Source organism: Triturus cristatus, chromosome 6, assembly GCF_964204655.1.
Source record: "Triturus cristatus chromosome 6, aTriCri1.1, whole genome shotgun sequence".
In the NCBI taxonomy this organism is placed as follows: Eukaryota; Metazoa; Chordata; class Amphibia; order Caudata; family Salamandridae; genus Triturus; species Triturus cristatus.
The window spans coordinates 735,404,545-735,426,378 of record NC_140589.1 but is presented as its reverse complement, the minus strand read 5'-3'; the positions used below and the strand labels follow the sequence as shown (position 1 = coordinate 735,426,378).

Here is a 21,834-nt window from a genome sequence, read left to right as displayed (position 1 = left end):
GATCCATTAAGGATGAATTAGCCTTGAGGCCCCTAACCTTTTGGCGACGTCTATGGACAACCGACGAACTTAATATCTACAGACTAACACTCTTGGATTTATTGAAGTTCCAAATTATACAAAATCTTCCTTGGATAAGGTATATCAAGGCAGAGTTTGATAGGTTGGGTTGCCCCTCTTTATGGAGTTCTCCAGAATCTGCATCTAAGGTTATATCACGTAAAGCTCTGGAAATAATGTTTTATGAAAAAAATCGCTCGGCTTGGCTGACTTCTGATAACTTGGGCTCTATGACAAGTTCATTCATCTTAATGAAAGATTATTATAAATTTGAGATAGTGCTGGATGATATTTATCCCTTAACTCTAAGAAAACTCTATCTCCAATGGAGATACAATTCACTCCCTATCCGCGCTCTTACGAATAGATGGCACCCCTCTACTGATCTTAATTGTCCCTTCTGCACTGCTCAGCCTGAAAATGATCCCCATGTAATTTTTTTCTGTCCGCTATATGTAGAATCTAGAAGAAAATGGATTATTCCCCTATGTAAGAAATGGGGTTTCAGAAAATACATGGAGGCTTATCGAATATTAAAAACGGATTTATCACCACTAACCGTTTTTGCTGTTAGCAAATTTTTAGATGCAATGTGGAAAACTAGGAGAAGGTTTCTGTAAACATGATATCATCAAGTCTTACATTTTTTCTGCTGTGCTGATTTCCTGATAAATTATATTAATTATGTCTGTTAGTTTGATTAGTAGTTTTTCCGGCTATAAAGTGTATGATGGATATATCCCTTTTTTATTTGATGGTAATAACTCTGGAATTCTATGTTACCTTGTGTTACAAATTGTCAAATTTTATGTAAACTGTGTCATCTTTTGTGACTCACTGTAGTCGAAATAAAGATTAAAGAAAGAAAGAAAGATATGAAAGGTTTTATGTATGCTTTGCCACTGTATGACAAAATGAAATATAGCTGAAGCCCTTGAAGCTTGCCACCAAATAAACCTCATATGAAATGGTCACGTGTGAGCTATACATACACATCAAGTGGCCAACCTTTTGAAATGTTAAACATGAAATGGGTTGAAATGGGTTTTGCAGTGGGAAATAGAAGGAAACAGAGACAGTTCAGCAGGAGCTGTGAATTAAGCTGCTCGTCAATCAACAATAAGGACATAAGTTGCAAACAGAAAATGAAAGTACTTCCCAATTAAAAACATAAGCAGCATACCAAAACAGTGTGCACCAGCAGCCCAGTATTATTTCTATATGTCTCGGCTGCATGTGATTACAGGGCATCATGGGTCATAAGAAAAGGGGTGAATGCGCCAATCACAAAACATACAAGACTTGAAAAAGCAAAGTCGAACGAGCACTGAAATTGTTCAACTTCATGATAGGTCTTGGAAAACTGCTTCCCCCTTTTAATTGCAGCAGGAATACAAGCACATAACATTAAGAGGCAAGGTAGGACAGATTTATTCACGACTGAAGTGTGACAAAGTAAGCGCTGGGTTGTTTGTGTTTTCATGTTCCTCACATAAGACAAAGCAATTCATTACATATAAAAGTCACACATAAATTAACTTGACTATTGGCAGCACTGTAAGCATAGACTATGTTCCAATGAGCTGTGCTATACAACATCCAGCACAGTTGGGAAGTTAAAACGCAAACATGTAGGGGATTCGTGGTGCTGAGACATTCAGGCTCGAAAAGAAGAAAACAACAAGGGAAGCAGGCGAGACTGAACATCAGTATTCTAATATTTACATTCCTCCCAATAACAGTGCGTGCCGATTGGCAGCATTTGTCTAGACGGAATGTACGATTCGTATCTGAACATTCGCTCAGAAGTCGTGAGCTGCCTCCGGGCGCGCATTGGTAATAGAACCACACTTGTTGTTTACCCTGCTTTGTAGTAACCCACTCATACAGAAAGGCACCTAAGTCGGCCCGAGCTGAAATAAACGCACTGAAGGTAGGAAAAAGAATTGAACCAGCCATCTAATATGGGGTCCGGGGGTAACAAAACAGAGAAGCTAAACGCCCCCGCGCCCCTAAAGAGAAACTGCCCAAGTATTGTGGCAATTATCTTGAAAATATAGATTTTTTAAAAAAAATTCAAGAAGGCCAACTCTATATAGTATTGTATCCAATTGCATCCGGGAGAGTATGTATCGATATCGCAAAATGTCTCTATTACAATGTAAGCCATTAAGAAACAAAAGCACATATCTCTTATGCCCTCTCTCTCTCCAAAATCTTCACTTGGGAGTTTGATTGCTTGTGCTTCTCTTAGGACATTCACCTGGTGGGAAACATCCAGTACAACGCCATCATTCAACGCACTACCTTTACAACGCAACTGTTACAACGCAAATGCCTTTATTACAACGAATGCCATTACAACGCATGTCACTACAACCCATGTCATTACAACACATACCATTACAACGCATGTCATTACAACGCATTATAAGGTAAGTAATGGAGATTTTTTAGTTTTAGGGCGGGTATGGTTTTTGGGGTACATGGGAATAGTAATTTTTACCCCTACACTATCCAACACTTTCCCTACTGTTGCACTCACTGGAGTGGGAATAGTAATTTTTATTCCTACACTATCCAACACTTACCCTACTGTTGCACTCACTGGAGTGGGAATAGTAATTTTTATTCCTACACTATCCAACACTTACCCTACTGTTGCACTCACTGGAGTGGGAATAGTCATTTTTATTCCTACACTATCCAACCCTTACCCTACTGTTGCACTCACTGGAGTGGGAATAGTAATTTTTATTCCTACACTATCCAACACTTACCCTACTGTTGCCCTAAAAGTATTATGGGTTGTAATGGCATGTGTTGTAATTGTTTGCGTTGTAACGTCATATATTCCACCTGGTCAGTACATTACACAACGTGGCAGGTATCTCTGTATGTCAATGTGAGTAAAAAAGAACATAAGTAAAAGTCAGTGTTTGATCCCTACGAAAAATGAACATAAAATGCAAAATAAAAGAAATGGCTTAAAATGTCATGAAGAGTGTTTATATATTGCCAGCTTACAACAAACAGAGGTGGAAATGGCATGTTAAAAACAATGCAGTGGGTATCTTTGAAAATCACATTCAAGTACCAGCGCCTGGGCTTTACTACGAATCCTGGTTTCTCTCCTGAGTGAGTCAGTGACACAGGGCGCCCGTGACTGCATCGCACTACTTCACCATCTGGAAAGGTGAGACGCTTGTTTACCTCATGGCACGCGGAAGTCGGTGCTGACTAAGGACGCGCGGAAGTCGGTGCTGACTAAGGACGCGCCCTGCTGTCTGTAAGGAGCGCCTCCCTTCCAAGCATTGCCCGGTATTCCCTCCTGCTTTCGGGGTCATGTGCGGCGTCCTCACGTGACTCCGGGCAGCTCTAACTGCGGGTAACAAGGTCCCAAACCAACAGAGTCTTCCCGCCTGCGAGGACAATGAGTCTGCCATGGGTGAGCTCCTTGCTGCTTCTCGGACTCTGGCAGAGCCCGGGCTCGGCGGTGCCACTGCAGGATCAGTATTCCAGCCCAGCAGGTGAGCGCGAGCGAGCCTCCTCAACCTAAGTGTGAAAGTATCCCAGATTTACGAGGCAAGCTATATTTGCCTGAGTAAACCCAACGCTGGCTCTGTGGCTGGCATGAGAGAGGTTAGGGCACTCTTGTTCTCCGGGCTCGGTGGTGCCACCGAAGGACCAGTATTCAATTTACGAGGCAAGCTATATTTGTCTGAGGAACCTAACGCTGGCGCTGTGGCTGGCATGAGAGAGGTTAGGGCACTCTTGTTCTTCGGGCTCGGTGGTGCCACTGAAGGACCAGTATTCCAGCCAAAGTAGGTGAGCGCGAGCCCCCTCAAGTGTGGAAGTTTCTCAGATTTACGAGGCAAGCTATATTTGTCTGAGGAACCTAACGCTGGCTCTGTGGCTGGCATGAGAGAGGTTAGGGCACTCTTGTTCTCCGGGCTCGGTGGTGCCACCGAAGGACCAGTATTCAATTTACGAGGCAAGCTATATTTGTCTGAGGAACCTAACGCTAGCGCTGTGGCTGGCATGAGAGAGGTTAGGGCACTCTTGTTCTTCGGGCTTGGTGGTGCCACTGAAGGACCAGTATTCCAGCCAAAGTAGGTGAGCGCGAGCCCCCCTCAAGTGTGGAAGTATCTCAGATTTACGAGGCACGCTATATTTGTCTGAGGAACCTAACGCTGGCTCTGTGGCTGGCATGAGAGAGGTTAGGGCTCTCTTATTCTTAAGATCTTTATGGCCAGTGGATTGTAATTATTATGATTACGTTTCTACAGCGCGTCAATCTTTGACGAGGCGTCGAAGCGCATTTACTGATGAGTTGAACTATTTCTACACTGTGGGTGTTTCTTTAAAGTATTGAATTGCAGTAGGTCTTGAACCTGTATTTTTCGACCAAGGATAACGTCTTATTTAAAATCAATAAACGATACAGGTGTTTAAAAAAATATATGTGTAGTTTATACTATGATCTAAATACTAATGTTTGGAGAGTGGCCGTATGTGCGTGCGGCAAAGCAGTAAGTTGCAAGGGGGATGGGAGTACGTGTTAAAGGAGTTCAGATACTGTATTGTTATGAAAACTATGAGGAACTGGGAATTTACCAGTGCGGAAATTGGTTGGATTTCAAAAGCAGATTTTCCAATATCATGTTTACATTACTGAAGGAGATCCTTATGCACGTGAACGTATTTCCTGCTAACCCCGCGGAATTGTTTTCTCTTTCACTGCCGCTGTGCTTGTAAGACGTTCGTCTCTTGTGACTGTTATTACATGACAAAAGTTACAGCGTTTCACAATATGTTCCGCATTCAGCAGCATGTAGATTTTTGTTTTTAAGTCTGGCTTGAGAGCACACGTGTTAATTACCTTATGTGTTAACCTTAAAAAAAGAGCTTTCTGGAGTTCCAACGAGAGAGGCTTTTGCTCCGAGCACGTGTTGGTGGGCTGAAGTACATATTTGAATTGGGCAGACGGTGTGTGCTTTCACAGAAAAAGTGCTTATCGTCCAAGAGCTGTAATCGTTTGTTTATCTAGCTGTATGAGCCAGAGCTCTTTTTCAAGTCTTGTGTTATAACAGAGCTTGACCTTTAGGATAGGTACATGCCACTGCAATACTACATCTCCCAGATAATTAGATAATTATGGTGTCTGTTTTATTTTCTGGCTGCTACACAGATGGGAGGAGGGCAATACATTCCCAATGAATGTGTTGTTTTGACTGCCACCTCTACCTTTCCCATCCCATCATCAACTTCGGAGATACCTCTACCTTGCATTCCATAAGATAATGTTGTTTTTCCTTTCTAATTGTTAGTTTTAAGATTTATGGACTGGAGAGAAATGTATTAAGCTCCTTGGCTCCCAAAATATAATTCAATTATTCATTTTTAATGTATTACATTTTTTTTAAACCTACATTACTAATATATTTAATTATCTTCAAATGTAATTTTGATGTTGGTAGACTTTTTCAGCGGGTTCACCCCAGATTGTTTGCTTTTTGACCTCCTGTTTTTTGACCTTGTGTTTGTTGGTTTAAGGACTATGGGCACACTACCACTGCTATTCAGTGCTAAAGTGCATTTGCTCTCCATGTAAATTGTGTGTATGGATTGGTGTTTCCATGATTGGCCTATTTGATTTACTACTAAGTCCCTAGTAATGTGCACATGTGTGCTCAGGGTCTGTAAATCAAATGTTGCTAGTGGGTATGCAGCACTGATTGTGCCACCCACACAACTAGTTCTCAGACCTGCCGCTGCAGTGTCTGCATGCAGTGTTTACTGCTATGTCGTCCTGGCAAGTGCACCCACTAGCCAGGCCCTAATCTTCCATTCTCTTACATGTAAGGCACCCCTAAGGTAGGCCCAAGTTACCCCTATGGGCAGGGTGCAGTGTATGTGAAAGGTAGGACATGTACTCCAGTATGTGACATGTCCTGATAGTGAAATACTGTGTATTTAGGTTTTCGCAATTGAAAGGCTGTCTGTCCCATAGGCTTAACATGAGAGTTGCTTTGTAACATCTTACAAACATAACTTTCCATTGGGACAAGATAGAGAAATTGAGTTTAGGCTTCCTGAACTCAGAATTTGAAAATACATCTTTTAGTGAAGATGATTTATATGTTGTGTGTTCGAAAATGCTACTTTTAGAAAGTGCTAAGCAAGTGTAAAGGTGGCGAGTGCACTCCTTCCCTTAGTTCATCATTAAATTTTGCTTGTATTGCTGAATAAATGCGTGCAAATACAGCGCTGTGGTTCGTCCCTCCACAGTATGACAAAAGCAATGACTAAAGGTGCGACACTTGCGCACCTAGCTGCTGCACTGCGAAAATGAGGAAACACTCTCCTCTGAAGTATACCATATTCATCAAAGTACACCAAAGTAATCCGAAGTTTAACAAACAATTTTACTGTAAACAGGTAATCCAAATCTTCAATATATATAAGATCACTCCGGAGACAGCTGTGTTGGGCCTCAGAACTTTATTTTGCATTTTCAAATACCCTATAATGCCAATCCAGGCTTTTTTCAAGGGCACGTGCTTTCAACTGTCCCTTGGGCCATCACGTTAAAAACCCAATGCATTTCGAATTATACTAATTCTTCGTCAGGGGTTGCTGTAATAAATCAAAAAGAACTACATAAACATCGATTCGAAAATGAGGTACGCAGAGTGTCAGTAAAACATGATTTCACCCTGTACTGTTCCCAAATTTACCCACAACAGTCCCTCATTGACCCCCCTCGTAAATGCACTTGTTACTATGAAAGTGAAACGAATCAAACATTACAAGCCCCTCTACTTACTCCCACAAGAAAGAAGAAAGAAACTGTGCTCATTTACCTCATAAAAACTTAATCTGCAAAAGTAACAAACTCGTGCCTTCCTTCGTGTTCGAGAAATCTTCATCATTTCTCCCTCCCGCTCAAACAGTTCTTGAACCATAATGGCACACGTGTACCTAATCACCCAATTAACCAAAACCTCGTGACCTGCTAAATCCAATGATTGCTGGTGCTGAAAATAACGTGCCTACAAGACATGATCTTAATGGAAATCATATTCCTTTGATTGACAAATTTAAAATTGTCGCGTAGTTCTCGAGTCTTTAGTCATGATTTCAAACAGATAATATGTAATCCAAACATGATTTAGCTCTCCAGAGATCCACTCGAAGTCTTCCGATATTGTGCTGTCTCCACAGCGATGCTTTTGAAGTATCAAATGTTTATTCGATGCTCTGTAAACCACTGGGGTGCAAACTCGGACAATTGAAATTGCTAAGCAAGTGTAAAGGTGGCTAGTGCACTCCTTCCCTTAGTTCATCATTAAATTTTGCTTGTATTGCTGAATAAATGCGTGCAAATACAGCGCTGTGGTTCGTCCCTCCACAGTATGACAAAAGCAATGACTAACGGTGCGACACTTGCGCACCTACCTGCTGCACTGCGAAAATGAGGAAACACTCTCCTCTGAAGTATACCATATTCATCAAAGTACACCAAAGTAATCTGAAGATTATCAAACAATTTTACTGGCAACAGGTAATCCAAATCTTCAATAAATATAAGATCACTCCGGAGACAGCTGTGTTGGGCCCCAGAACTTTATTTTGCATTTTCAAATACCCTATAATGCCAATACAGGCTTTTTTCAAGGGCACGTGCTTTCAACTGTCCCTCGGGCCATCACTTTAAAAACCCAATGCATTTCGAATTATACTAATTCTTCGTCAGGGGTTGCTGTAATAAATCAAAAAGAACTACATAAACATCGATTCGAAAATGAGGTACGCAGAGTGCCAGTAAAACATGATTTCACAGAATTAGTATAATTCGAAATGCATTGGGTTTTTTTTTTTTTAAAGAAATTTTTATTGTTTTCACAAAAGTTATAACAAAAGACATGAAATCAGACCGTATACACACTAAAGTAGACAAAACACCATACATAATCATCGTTTCCCCAATTAGACCTAGATCGGGCCCTCTGAGGACATCATTAGCAACCACCCTCCCCTTCTTCCCTTCAGTGTCTCTAGTCATCTGAGTCAGACGACTCCTCATCAGAAAGAGGCGGTGGATCACATATGTTGCCCCTATATTTGTTCCATGCTCCCCACACTCTATGCATTGGGTTTTTAACGTGATGGCTCGAGGGACAGTTGAAAGCACGTGCCCTTGAAAAAAGCCTGGATTGGCATTATAGGGTATTTGATCTCTTGACTTGGTAAGAGTATTCTGCATCATTCAGAAACTCTGTCCATCACCACCCCCTTTTTCCCAAATCGTTTTTATTCACACTCAGTGTGGGAGGGTATGCTCAGACGTGAGTCCCTTGCTCATTGCGTCATCAGGATTCAGGCAAGCCGGGCTGACGAAGGCTGTGATGCCAGAAACCGGTCCCCGGAAGCTTGTTTCTTTCCCAGTATAAGAATTGGCTTGGTAGTTTGGTTTGCCCTGTTCCCATCATGCACTGGGACAGGTACAGACTAATTTGCATGTAGCCAGGTTCTGAGCTGGGATGGTGCAGTGAGCAAAAAAACGGTGATGGATTAAAACCATGATCTCTTGACTTGGTAAGAGTATTCTGCATCATTCAGAAACTCTGTCCATCACCACCCCCTTTTTCCCAAATCGTTTTTATCCACACTCAGTGTGGGAAGGTATGCTCAGACGTGAGTCCCTTGCTCATTGCGTCATCAGGATTCAGGCAAGCCGGGCTGACGAAGGCTGTGATGCCAGAAACCGGTCCCCGGAAGCTTGTTTCTTTCCCAGTATAAGAATTGGCTTGGTAGTTTGGTTTGCCCTGTTCCCATCATGCACTGGGACAGGTACAGACTAATTTGCATGTAGCCAGGTTCTGAGCTGGGATGGTGCAGTGAGCAAAAAAACGGTGATGGATTAAAACCATGATCTCTTGACTTGGTAAGAGTATTCTGCATCATTCAGAAACTCTGTCCATCACCACCCCCTTTTTCCCAAATCGTTTTTATCCACACTCAGTGTGGGAGGGTATGCTCAGACGTGAGTCCCTTGCTCATTGCGTCATCAGGATTCAGGCAAGCCGGGCTGACGAAGGCTGTGATGCCAGAAACCGGTCCCCGGAAGCTTGTTTCTTTCCCAGTATAAGAATTGGCTTGGTAGTTTGGTTTGCCCTGTTCCCATCATGCACTGGGACAGGTACAGACTAATTTGCATGTAGCCAGGTTCTGAGCTGGGATGGTGCAGTGAGCAAAAAAACGGTGATGGATTAAAACCATGATCTCTTGACTTGGTAAGAGTATTCTGCATCATTCAGAAACTCTGTCCATCACCACCCCCTTTTTCCCAAATCGCGAACCTGGCCTGAGCCAGGCTGAACAGGTTCATGTGTGCCAGTGGAACTTTATTTGTACCAACTTCAAAGGAAAATATGGTATAAATATTGAGGCCCTGACCCCAGTACTTTAGATTACTGCTGGACTAGGGAACCTGCCAGGAAGAAGGGCTGGAAGAGCTGTGAGGAGAGACTACCACTTTGCTGTGTGCGTTGCTAGGTCGGCCTGCAGTTGCTGCTTCTGTCTTGGGCAGGGGAAGGACTGGACTATTCTTTCTGCATCCTAAGTATCTCCAAGGGCTTGATGTAGAGCTTGCCTCCTGTTGGAAGTCTCAGGGAATTCAAAGACTTCAACTTCTTTTGGGTATTGGCTTCTGGAACTGGATGTTTCAGCTGCCACAGAGGAAAAAGGTAACCTGACGCCGTCAACGACACTGCTGCGGGCTCCGTGACCTGAAGGTACCACAGAGGGTACCACTGCACTTCACACGCAACCCTGGTCTCTCCTATGATGCCGCCCGCCGCTGCCCACACCGAGCCGCTGCTTGCACCGTGACCTGTGGGCACCGCACTCAGCACTGCCACACTTCACATTGCCACTTTGGTATCCCCGACAACGCCGCAATGCCGTCACTGCCGCTGCTGCCTGCACAGTGACCTGTGGACGCCTCTCATGGAAAACACGGAGCACCGTCCCGCTTAGCACCGCAGCCCTGGTCTCACCGATGCCGCCGCTCCAAGCTGACATCGATGCCGCTGCTTGCACCGTGGTTTGTGGGCACCGCTTGTAAGTTAAACGATGCACCGCCTCTCCCACACCACAGCCTTGGCCCCAGTGCTTAATTTGTGCCGCTGCTTTTCGGTGCTTAGCACCAGCACTTATTTATCAGGGCCGGGTCTACTCTAGTCCTGAGTTCCAGGACCATCTCACATCAAAGACTGCAGTACTGCACAACGTGTGTCACACATAATATTTTATTTAAAATCGACTGTTCACAATCACACTGTCTCCCCGGATAAAAGCTGAGCTAGCCAATAATAAATCAATGCAGATGCCTTAAGTCCGTGTTGACGGTGGGTGGGCCACTGATTCTAGGCTTGATTTGGTCCTGTCGGGCTGTGGCAGCTACAGCAGCGTGCGTAACACTTTTTAAATTCCACACCGCCGGCCTTCCCTTGCACACGACGCACAGGGTGGCGCCAGCAGTCCGGCACTGTTATTTGAAGCAGCATGTCTTGCAGTGTGGAGCAGCAGGCCTCTTAGGTAGTAACGTAACCGCAACTGCAGGAACATTAGAGTAAGTGACCAATGCTGCCTTTTCTCAAGTGTGGTGGTTCGTATTAACATTACGTGAGTGACGACTCCGAGTAATCATTCCCCCAGGCACAATGTGCAATCCCACGTTAGGGAGGCTTGAAGGTTTGGGACCGGGCCGGTTTTGAAGCAGGGGGCTGGCCTGGTTTTGTTACTGGGAGCCTATTTGTTTTTTAGAAAAATCAGCCCACAGTAATGCCGACAGGGTGCAAAAAGCATTCCTAGCGTCGCCATCATATCACACGATGGATTAAAAATCAAAAGTAATTGTGTTCCGCAGCATTTCTGACCAGCAATATAGTGGTTTTTTTACGCCAACTTGATGATAAGGAGTTATTGTGTATTCGATTGAAAATTAATAATGAATGCTGTGCTCAGAACTGCTTGGTTGCAGCAGAAAACATGTTGCACTTCTCATTGTCCTGCAAAGCGACCTTTGACCCTGCCTCAGGTAGGGCGCTCCCCTCACCGCCACGCAGCCCCCTGTGTGTCAGGCATCCCGCCGTCTACCGCCCGCATCTGCCGCTTGCTCTGCTTCCTGATTGCCACTTGTCTGCCTGTGCTAAGTTTTGATTTCTGTACCCCTGCCCGTCACTCTGCATTGTACACCTATTTTTATTCTGTATCCACTGCCTGCACTAACTTTTGCCTTCTGTACCCCCGCCCGTTAATTTCACTTGCACCCTTTCCTTCTGTACCGTTGCCCCCGCCGCTCCTTTCCCGCCGCTGCGTCCCTGCGGCCCCGCCCCCTTGAATCCCATTGGCCGCCCCGCTCCCGCCTCCCAGCTGCTCCTTCCTCCCTCTCCCACTCATATGGAGGCCGCGCAGTGGTAGAGAGAGCGACCTTTGACCCTGCCTCAGGTAGGTCGCTCCCCTCACCGCCACGCAGCCCCCTGTGTGTCAGGCATCCCGCCGTCTACCGCTCGCATCTGCCGCTTGCTCTGCTTCCTGATTGCCACTTCTCTGCCTGTGCTAAGTTTTGATTTCTGTACCCCTGCCCGTCACTCTGCATTGTACCCCTATTTTTATTCTGTATCCACCGCCTGCACTAACTTTTGCCTTCTGTACCCCCGCCCGTTAATTTCACTTGCACCCTTTCCTTCTGTACCGTTGCCCCCGCCGCTCCTTTCCCGCCGCTGCGTCCCTGCGGCCCCGCCCCCTTGAATCCCATTGGCCGCCCCGCCCCGCTCCCGCCTCCCAGCTGCTCCTCCCTCCCTCTCCTACTCATATGGAAGCCGCGCCTGGACCAGGTGCACATCTGTACACCCACGTTATTGTACACTTTGATAATAGGGCCTGTAGTCCAACAGCATATATTTTCGGCCAGATAGTATTGTATGTTTTACTCAGCTTTAATTTAAATCAGCCAGAATGAAAAATTTCCTAGCTATCGTAACGGAAAATTTCAATTCTATTAAGGACTCGGAGGCGAGGATTATGCATTACTTTCTCCACTTTAATCACAGCAGCCATTTCAAAGTTAACAAACCACAGTTCCCATGAACCATAGGGAACAACAATACAAAAAACAACAGAGTGTCCATGGAGAGACTGCCCTCTTCCAATGCACCAATCACGAGGCTCCTAGTAGTATGTAGTCCTCTGTCCCTCTTCATTCTCCCTCTTTCATCGCTCAAAGCCAGCCAATCCTGAATCCTCACGAGTCCTGCTTACTGGCATCGCCTGCAGAAGCAAAGCACAATGTAAGCGACAGCAATGGCTAAGGTTTAATCCTGCCAGGGAGGGAAATCACAGCATAAAAGCACAAACCACATAAGCGAATCATCCAAGAACAAAACAGTTACTTTCCCCAGTACGAGGGCGGGTAGTAGACCTGAAACAGGTACCCTGGGTGGGATAATCCTCGCCTCAGAGTCCTTAATAAAATTGAAACTTTCCGTTACGATAGCTAGGAATTTTTCATTCTATGTCAGGACCGGAGGCGAGGATTATGCTCGTTTAAAGCTTGCTCACCACCAAGTGTGCCATGTCGAGCACCGGCTTAAAATAAAACCGTTTAAAGGTGGAGTCGGAAGACCAGTCTGCTGCATTCAGAATGTCATCCAGACGAGCTCCCAGGGCAAACGCTTTGGAGGCCATAGCCCCTCTAGTCGAATGGGCACCAAAAAGCCGCAGATCAATTCCGGCTTCCTGCATCACCCAACGGACCCATCGGGCGATCATGGGGGAAGACACAGCCCTATGAGGTTTCCTGAGCGCGATAAGCAACTGTCGCTTGCCCGGAGGACGGAACTCCTCTGACATTACCTCATAAGCCTTAAGGCAAGCAACGACAAACAACTTGGGAGAGTCCGGAACGCTGGGTGATGTCCCACATTTCGTACGCCGCCTGATCGTGAAGGTCACCCCGGAGGGAGAATAGATTCTACGTAAGACATCCAGAGCCCACACATCCGAAACTCGCCTGCAGGAAATGAGACAAAGGAGCATAGCCAGTTTGGCGGACAGCTCCTTCCTAGACAAGAAGCAATTGGGTTGCCAGGACAAGAACAAATTGAGGACCTGATTCACGTCCCACAACTGAGAGTAACGAGGCTCAGGTGGTAAAGAAAGACGGATGCCTCGGAGAAGTCGACAAACAAAGGGGTGCTCGCCCACGGGTGAGCCGTCCACCATATTGTGGCTGGTAGAAATGGCAGACCGAAAGGTGTTAATGGTCCTGTATGCCAGACCTTCCTCCGTCAAAGCCGCCAAAAAATTCAGAATGTCTGTCACATCTGTTGCCACGGGATTGAGACCCCGTCGCAGACACCAGCGAGCCCATCGTCTACACATGGAGCGATATCGCTTAACCGTACTATCGGCCCAGGCCTTGGACATGAGCCTCTCAGCTGCTCCCGAAAGGCCTGGGACCGCCCAGCATCCCCTGTAATCCGCCACGCTATCAAGTCCAGAGAGCGCTGAGCGATGAGCGGATGGGGAACTTTGTCTAGACTGAGCAGAAGAGTCGGAAAGCGGGGTAGTGGGATTGGAAAATCCCAAGAAAGTTCCAGAAGAACCGCATACCAGACTTGAGACTTCCAGATGGGTGATATCAGCACAAGGTCCTCCCCCTGGCGCCGAACTTGGGCCGAGACCCTCGTTAACATGGCGAATTGGGGAAAGGCATACCCCGTCTCCTCCCTCCAATCCTGAAGGAAGGCGTTCGTGGCCGCAGCCAACGGATGCGGCCTCCAGCTGAAGAACCGAGGAAACTGAAAGTCAAGCCGGGAGGCGAAAAGGTCCGCCGAGAAAGGACCCCAGATGTTCTGGAGATCCGCGAAAACTCCTGGTTGAAGCTGCCACTGGCTCATGTCGTGGGAATGGCGTGAGTGGAAATCCGCCACTTGGTTGTCCAGGCCCGGGAGGTATTCCGCCGTGACCGAGACTTGGTGATCCAGGCAATACTGCCAGAAATTCGCTGCCAAGTCCGCTAGAGCTCGTGACCGTGTGCCCCCAAGATGATTGATGTACCGAACGGCTGAAATGTTGTCCATCTTGAGGAGAACACAAGACCCGACCAATTCTTTGGTCCAACATTTGATTGCAAAAGAGCCTGCCAGGAGCTCCAGACTATTGATATGAAGCTGTTGCTCTTGCGGAAACCACACACCGCCAGTAGTGAACTCTCCACATCGCGCTCACCAGCCTGACCTGCTGGCGTCGGATTCGGTAATAAGATTGGGCGCGGAACCGAATATGGCCCAGCCGTCTATGTTGGTCAACCACCATTTGAGCTCCTCCTTGGCGTCGGGGCAAAGGGTTACCTTTTGCGAGTAAGAAAGACCCCTGCGAAGGTGGCGAGCCTTGAGGCACTGAAGGGCCCTGTAGTGTAGAGGACCCGTGAAAATCACCTGGATGGAGGCCAAGAGGAGCCCCACGATCCGGGCCAGCTGGCGGAGAGACAGACGTGGTTGAGCAAGGGCTCTCCTGATCTTGTGGCGAATCTTTGTCATCTTTCGTGACGGGAGGCTGAGACTGGACCCAACCGAGTCGATCCCAAATCCCAAAAAGACCACCCTCTCAGGAGGCACCAGCGTTGACTTCACCTCGTTGACCACGAAGCCCAAGCTCTGAAGGAGGTCGACCGCCGTCTGAAGCTGCAATACCAAGGCTCGGGGACATTGAGCCATCAACAGAATGTCGTCCAGGTATACAATCAGACGCATTCCGGACGCTCGCAGACGCTCGATCACCGGCCGCAGGACCTTGGTGAAGCACCAGGGTGCGGAGGACAGACCAAAAGGCAGAATAGTGAACTCGTACACCCTGTCCCGCCAGGGGAATTGAAGAAACCACCTGTGTGGGGGAAAAATGGGAATCGTCAGATAGGCATCCTTCCAGTCGAGACGCGCCATCCAATCCTTGGGTCTGAGGAGATAGCGCAGCAGATGGATCCCTTCCATTTTGAAGTGGCGGTATACCAGCCACTCATTGAACTCCCGCCTTGTCCACTAAAAAGATGTTGCTGAGGAAACCCCTGGGGTGCGGAATGGACTCCATGATTGCTCCTTTGTTGAGAAGAGAGGAAACCTCCTGGTCGACCAAAGAGGCTTCTGAAGCCGAGAAGGAGAGGGGGTGCGGAGGAACCGGTTGTGAGGGATCTCCATGAAACTCTTATGTGAAAACCCTGGACAGTCTGCAGGACCCAGGTGTCCCCCGTGACAGAAGTCCAGGCCTGGAAAAAATGCGCCTGACGGCCCCCCACTTTTAGTAGGGAAGAAGGGAGAACACTCACCGGAAGAGTTGGAGGCTCGGCCGCCTCTGCCTTTCGGGTAGAAATTTCCGAACCTGGCTTGATCTTGATATTGTCTGGTTCCGGAGCCTTGCCCCCTGCCTTGATTTGGACGGCCGGACGAGCGGCCCATACCTCGTCCAGCCCCCCGGAAAACCCCAGGTCAAAAAACCCTTGGGCCATGGACCCAGCCTCTAAATCGGCTAGATCCCCAAGCTTGGAGTCAACCTTAATAAGTAAGCTCCTGCGCCTTTCCTTAGAAAGTGCGCAGTTGGTATTCCTGAGGAAAACCACAACTCGTTGGGCCCAGGCGGAGAGAGTCTCAGGTGAAATAAGAGATCCCGACTGTTTAGCCTCCTCGGCCATGTCTAAGATTTTGGTAATGGGGCCTAGGGCGTCAAGGAGCTTGTCCTGGCAAGCCCACCAGGACCTATCGATACCCCACTTGGGGTCCTTCACAAATCTTTGAAGAAAGGTGGCCATGCGTGAGTCGATCTCTGGGGTAGCCGCCACCTTCCCCGCCAACATAGGACGGGGGCACTCCACCCTCAGACAGGTCCTAGCTGCGGCCTCTAACAGCCGGTGGATCCTACTGGCCACATATTGGGCTACTTTCTCGGAGGGGGCCCAATCCGAGGACCTGGGATGCAACACATCATCGGGGTCAAGCATGTCAGCATAAAGGTCTGGAGCGGCAGTTGCCAGGTCTGGGCGGGCCGGGAGCCAGGGGCGGGAGGGGCCAAGCTCCTCATCCATATCCCCTGCAGCGTCATCCCCCGGGGGAGTAGTGGGCACCGGAGTGGGCTTGCTAGCCAAAAACGCCTGCCTAAGGCGGGCGAAAGCGTCCAACTCAAACCCAGACTCTCTAGGTCGCTTAGGCTGAGGGGGTTGGGAGTCGGCGGAGGTTTCACCATCGCCGGACGCAGAAGCAGGAAGGGTATGGGAACCCTGGGCCAGCCGTGCACAAGCCTGCTCAATACGGCGAGACAGGCGCTCCTCTAAAGGAGCCATGGCCTGCTCCACCGCCTTGTAAATGGAATCATCCACAGCGCTGTAAAAATCCTCATCCCACTGGAGGGAAGTAAGGGGATTCTCCTCCCACTGGTCGTCCTGGTAGGGCTCGTTTTGGTACTCTTCCATTAGAGCGGGAATTGAGAGCACCGCACAGGTAAGTGGGGAACTTGCGAGGGGTTACCTCAACGTGAAGGGGGGGCTGGGTGACAGCCTAGTGCAAGGGCGTGCAGAGCACGCTTTGTAAATGGGCAAAACCCCTTGGACAGATCCCGATGACTCCTACACTGGCTTCCGAAACCGACGCCTGCTGATGCAGCTTCTCTGGAGCTTACCTGAAGGTCCAACGCCATGCATCTCCAAAGGTACTGTTTTACGGTTCTACCTGACACCATAGCTGCGGTCGGCCAGAACTGTGGAATTCGTGTTTGAGACTGATTGCTGCCAGTCTTTCTTTGATTGTTGGCACAACAGCTGAAAGCAGCGAAGGTTGACATTGTTTTATATTCATTTTGTAAATAATTATGGAAAATGAAGTGCAGTCAGTGTAGAAGCAAACGAAGAACGTTATGTGGCAGCATATGAACGTCTGTTTACATAAACAAATGAATGTAATATTTACTGGGACTGCGCTTTCGGTAGGAATCGATAAGACCTTTTAAAGGTCTGGCTAGAGATTGATAATAGACCACATGTAATCTCTTCGTGGAAGGCATCGAGGTTAGGATGCTACCTTGATAAAATGAATTGTAAGCATTTGTATAGTGTACAGCAGTGGTTCTCAGCTGGACCCATTTCCCGAGGGTGACAGTCAAGATGAGAATTGTGCATTCAAGAAGAGAATTGTAGGAAGCAGACTTCAAGAACTTCAGGCCCAACCTGCATACTTAGTTCTTCTGGCTGAAAGCCACCATCATGACGTGGGGACAAACATAGTCATGTATTTATTTAATTTAAATCTATTTGTGCAGCGTCAGAGTTGTATTCATGCGGATTCAGATCCGGTTATGGTTGTGCCTGAATGGCATTTGACTCGATGTTGATATAAAACATTTCTGGCCCAGCTTTGAATACTTAGGAGTTACCACAGTACTGCTGTTTATCACACATTTCTCATACCGTGATGCTCCCATATAATCATGGCATGATCTACACTGCTCCTTATTGATTACGGCCACGCAGTGCTGCTTCTTCTTAGGTACGCCACCACAATGGTTACCAATATTACCTGCTGTCCTGTATCACTGCTTATTACCTTCTCACCAGTCTTCCTCGCCACAGTCTTCACAGAATGAGCTTCAGCTTCTCCTCCAGAACCTTCCAAGCCACACAAAGAAAACAGTCTCCCATAGCATAAGTGCTGCTCTTTAGTGACCTGGCCACTAGAATATTAATGCTTATTGCTCACAGTGCTTCGCTTTCGCAATTATTGCATGCTAAATGGAGCTGCTTATTGCTCATGCATCTAAAATGTTTCTCCTTATTTATCATACCAATACAGTGCTACTCCTTATTATTTGTGGCAGGCACTGCATTGCTTCTTAATAAACATTACTCACACAGTGCTGCTCCTTATTAATCATGCCCTCAGAGCCCTGTTTCTTGTTAGTTCTTCTATCCCAGCACTGCTTCTTATTAATCATGTTATGTCCATGCAGTACGTCCCCTTACAAGGTATCGCCCTTATTTACTTGCTGTTCACTAGTCACAAACATGCCCTTTTTCTTCCTAAGCATTGTAATATTGTTTTTTTCAGCCCTAATAAAACATGTGAAAACGAAAAGTATACAAGAAATGGCCACTGGGTCTTGTTGGGCTATACAGAGCTGCAGATATAACATAAATTACAATACTTCAGCCATTGACTACATGCTCCACAACTTCTTCATCACATCTCCCCCTTGCAGCTCAACGTCTTACTAGTATAACATCTTCATCCTCCTCTCAATCCTTTCCACCATTTTTACACACACTGTACTCTACCCTGCCTTTCCTTCTATCATCTTCCTACCTTTTACTTCTTCCTCTTTCGTTCTCTAATCTAGCCACTACCACCTCTTGTACATCATCAATCTTCTCTTTTGTCTTGGGTACTCCAGGTGCATGTTTGTTTTCCTTATCCAAAATCTAAATCCAGGCTCGCTAACCACTAAACCTTTTGTTCCCCTGCAATAGTCTGCTTGTAGGAGGTTGGCATCTGCCACTTATGTTGGATCCACGGGTTCTAATTGGGCCAGTCCCTGCAATATGAAAGGTGGGGGAGCAATATTGGTTTCTCCCCCTGAGAAGAGTGTGGGCGCGGGACCCTGGCTGCTACCCCGCCTTCATCTTGTTCCCGGTTCCCAGAGATTCCTGACACCCCAAGGCTCTTGCACGTGGTAGTGAAAAACTCTTAAATTCGTTTTTTTTCTACTGCAAGGCCTACCTCTCCCATAAGATAACATTTGGTCACCCTATTACATTTAATAAGTGCTAACTTTCAATTGGGAGCACGTTGGTATGTCGAGTTTGGTGTCTAAAGAATTGTAATTTAAAACCCTCTTTAATGGTAAAGTCGAATTGTAAGTCAGAGTCCTAAAAATGCCACCTTTATAAAGATGGCATTTTCTAGTCTTAACCATTTGGTGCCTGCAGCCTGTATCCTAGGTCACATGACTAAGTGTAGCTTGCAGTTAGTCTTTGTATATTGCTCCCAGACAGTGAGACAAAGGGAGAATAGGTGTTGGCAGGATAGGCCATCTCTGACTTGATGAGGGGGAGGTGGGCTGTCACCTACCACACTTGCACATCACAAAGCCTCTGCCTGAGCACACTCACAACGAGTTTGACACTAATCTTTTGTGACCCCAGACAAGCTAGGGTAGGTGCAGGGAGTCAGGAAATTCCATTTACCACTGGGGGTCGAAACCTCTAGAACCTTCCCTACTTCAAAGTATACAACAAGATCCTTAGACCGAACTCTTCTGTGCACCTCTGGACCTGTGGAAGTCTCAGAAGAACTGCTATGCTGCTCTGCTAGAAGCACTGCTACTCTGTTGCCCCGCTGCTTGAGTGGAAGGACTTAACTCTTGATCCCAGGACCACCAGAATGACTCCAAGGGCTAGTTGGCTGGCCTCCTGATCAGAGCCTCAGGGACAGAAAAAGCTCCAACCACCTTGCACACAGCACCTCAACTCTTTGCTGTGAGTCCTACCCCACCAAGTGGTACCACCTCAGTCCTGGACCCTTGGTAGTGGACATGAAGGTGTTTTGCCAGCCCAGCTGTGGTCCTGTGGGTAGAAGCGATGCAGCCCAACACATCTCCTCGTAGCTCCGCTTCGGAATCGTTGCTGCGCTATGCATCCTCAACGCAATCCTTCACATTGCAAGCCCCTAGGTGTCAGCAACGATGCCGGACTTCGTATCACAGACCCCCAGCTTCTTTGGAATCGCCGGTCCATGACTCATCTTTGACGCAGGACTTCTCATCGCAAGCCCTTCGTCAATGGCCTTCTCGATGATGACACAGGACACTGCATTGCAGCCTCACAGCTGCTCGGAGTCACCACTGTGCGACGCATCCTTGACATGGGATTTCGCAACGCTCATCAACCAGGATTTAAGGTTCTTTTTTCAGTGGGCCTAACCTGGTCACTTTATCTGGCCCACACTCCTTCATGGTCGATCTGAACTTGTGACTTTGTCCTGGTCAGGCATGACCAGATAACCACAGTTGGCGCTTTGTGCTTCTAGGTACTATTTTTACTTAAAACTTTACAATTGCACAAACATGGTTCTACTGATTCGATTTTTGTCGTTTTGGTCTCAAGTAGTTTATTAAATCTCGCTCTGCTTTTCAATATTGGTGTGGGATTTTTCTTGTATAGTGTTTTCTCTTTATTACTGTGTGAAGTGCTGCATGAATATTTTACACATCGCCTCTAAGTTAAGCCTGACTGCATGGTCCAAGCTACCAGCTGGTTGATCACAGGTTAATTTGGGATTTGCTTGTGCCTCACCATGACAGAGATTGTGGTTGCTGCTTGAGTAGGGTTTCAGGGTTTTATTCCCCTCAACAAGTAACCTAATTTCCAACATTGGTGTTCAGCAGTGAGAGTTGGACTTATGTTTATGCAGTGCCATACAGTGATTTCTTTTATTACACTAAGGTCCCAGCTAAATAATGTGATACCAATGTAAGTCTTTTAAATTCTCCTTGATTGGTTTGCTTTTGCCAAACCTCTCTCATTACTTCCTGACTGTCTGCGACTATACCTGCAGCAATGGAATTTGAAATGGACAATCTGGACAGCTATACTTTGGATGAGGTCAAGCAGTTCTGTAAGTAAAGGGGACTGCCAACTAAGAAAGGTGCCAAGAATTTGGAGCTTCAGAAAGCTCTGAGGGACTAGGTGGAGGTTCACCATTTGTGGACAGCAATAGAGGATGGAAATGAGGAGGATGATGTGGAAGAGCAGGAGCCAGGCCTGGATGCATGCCTGGTATTCAGGACTCAGAAGAAGGGGATGACTCATCTCCCGAATTGGAACTCCCTGCCAGAGTGGAGAGCAGTGTGATTTCACTACATCTGTCCCCAGAGGAGCTGGTGTACAGGAAGGTAGAGAGGGAGTTCTGGCTACAGTTGGCCAAGCTCAAAATAGAGGAAAAGAACGCTGAGGCAAAGAGAGCCTTGGCTGAAAAGAAACTGGCATGAAGGAAAGAAGAATGGTCCATGAGCTAAGTATCAGAGAGCTGGATATAAGAGCTAGGCAAGCAGAGTCCAGCACAAATGGTGGCAGCATACCCACAGTGCCCTCTGGAGACAAGAATGTCCACATTCCAAAGGATCTGGTGCCTAACATTTTAGTGGGAGATGACATTGACAAGAGATTTGAATCCCAAGAGGTTGCTCTGGAGTTGTATAGGGTCCTTGAGGAGAATTGGGGGAGGCAGTCTCTAAGGGCACATGCCAAGTGAAGGGAGGGATGCCCTAATGGCTCTAGAGAAGGGGTACAGTTGGGGGTACTTCTCCTCCAGGAAGGACACCCTTCTCAGAAAGTATGGCCTCACCCCTGGAAAGTGCAGGCAAAAGTTTGAGGATAGTCTGAAGCTGCCCCAGCAGCCCTGGCTGGATTTTGTGGATTCCTTTTGGAAGGCATTGGATTGTTGTGTGAATGGCAGTGATTTGAATGATTACCAAGGGCTGTAGGATCTGTTTGCAAGAGAGCACATGTTCAGTAATTGCTTCCCAGAGCTGCACCAACAGCTGCACCCTGCACCCCAGGGTATTTCCTAAGGAGACAGACCGCTGGCTCAGCACCAGGGTCCACAAGAATGTATCGGGGGATCACCAGAACAGTGGCCAGAGGTGGAAGAAAAACTTAAAAATAAG

The 21,834-nt window shown here is 47.1% G+C and overlaps 1 protein-coding gene across 1 annotated transcript in view; it reads left to right on the top strand.

Moving 5' to 3' along the window:
* Nucleotides 1-3,276: 3,276 nt before the first annotated feature.
* The window catches only part of SMPDL3A (sphingomyelin phosphodiesterase acid like 3A), a 214,836-nt gene continuing 196,278 nt past the window's right edge, over nt 3,277-21,834 (top strand). The window contains exon 1 of the mRNA XM_085611264.1: nt 3,277-3,590. Coding sequence (XP_085467390.1) covers nt 3,494-3,590 — 97 coding nt within the window. The 5' untranslated portion in view covers nt 3,277-3,493. The remainder of the gene's footprint in view (nt 3,591-21,834) is intronic.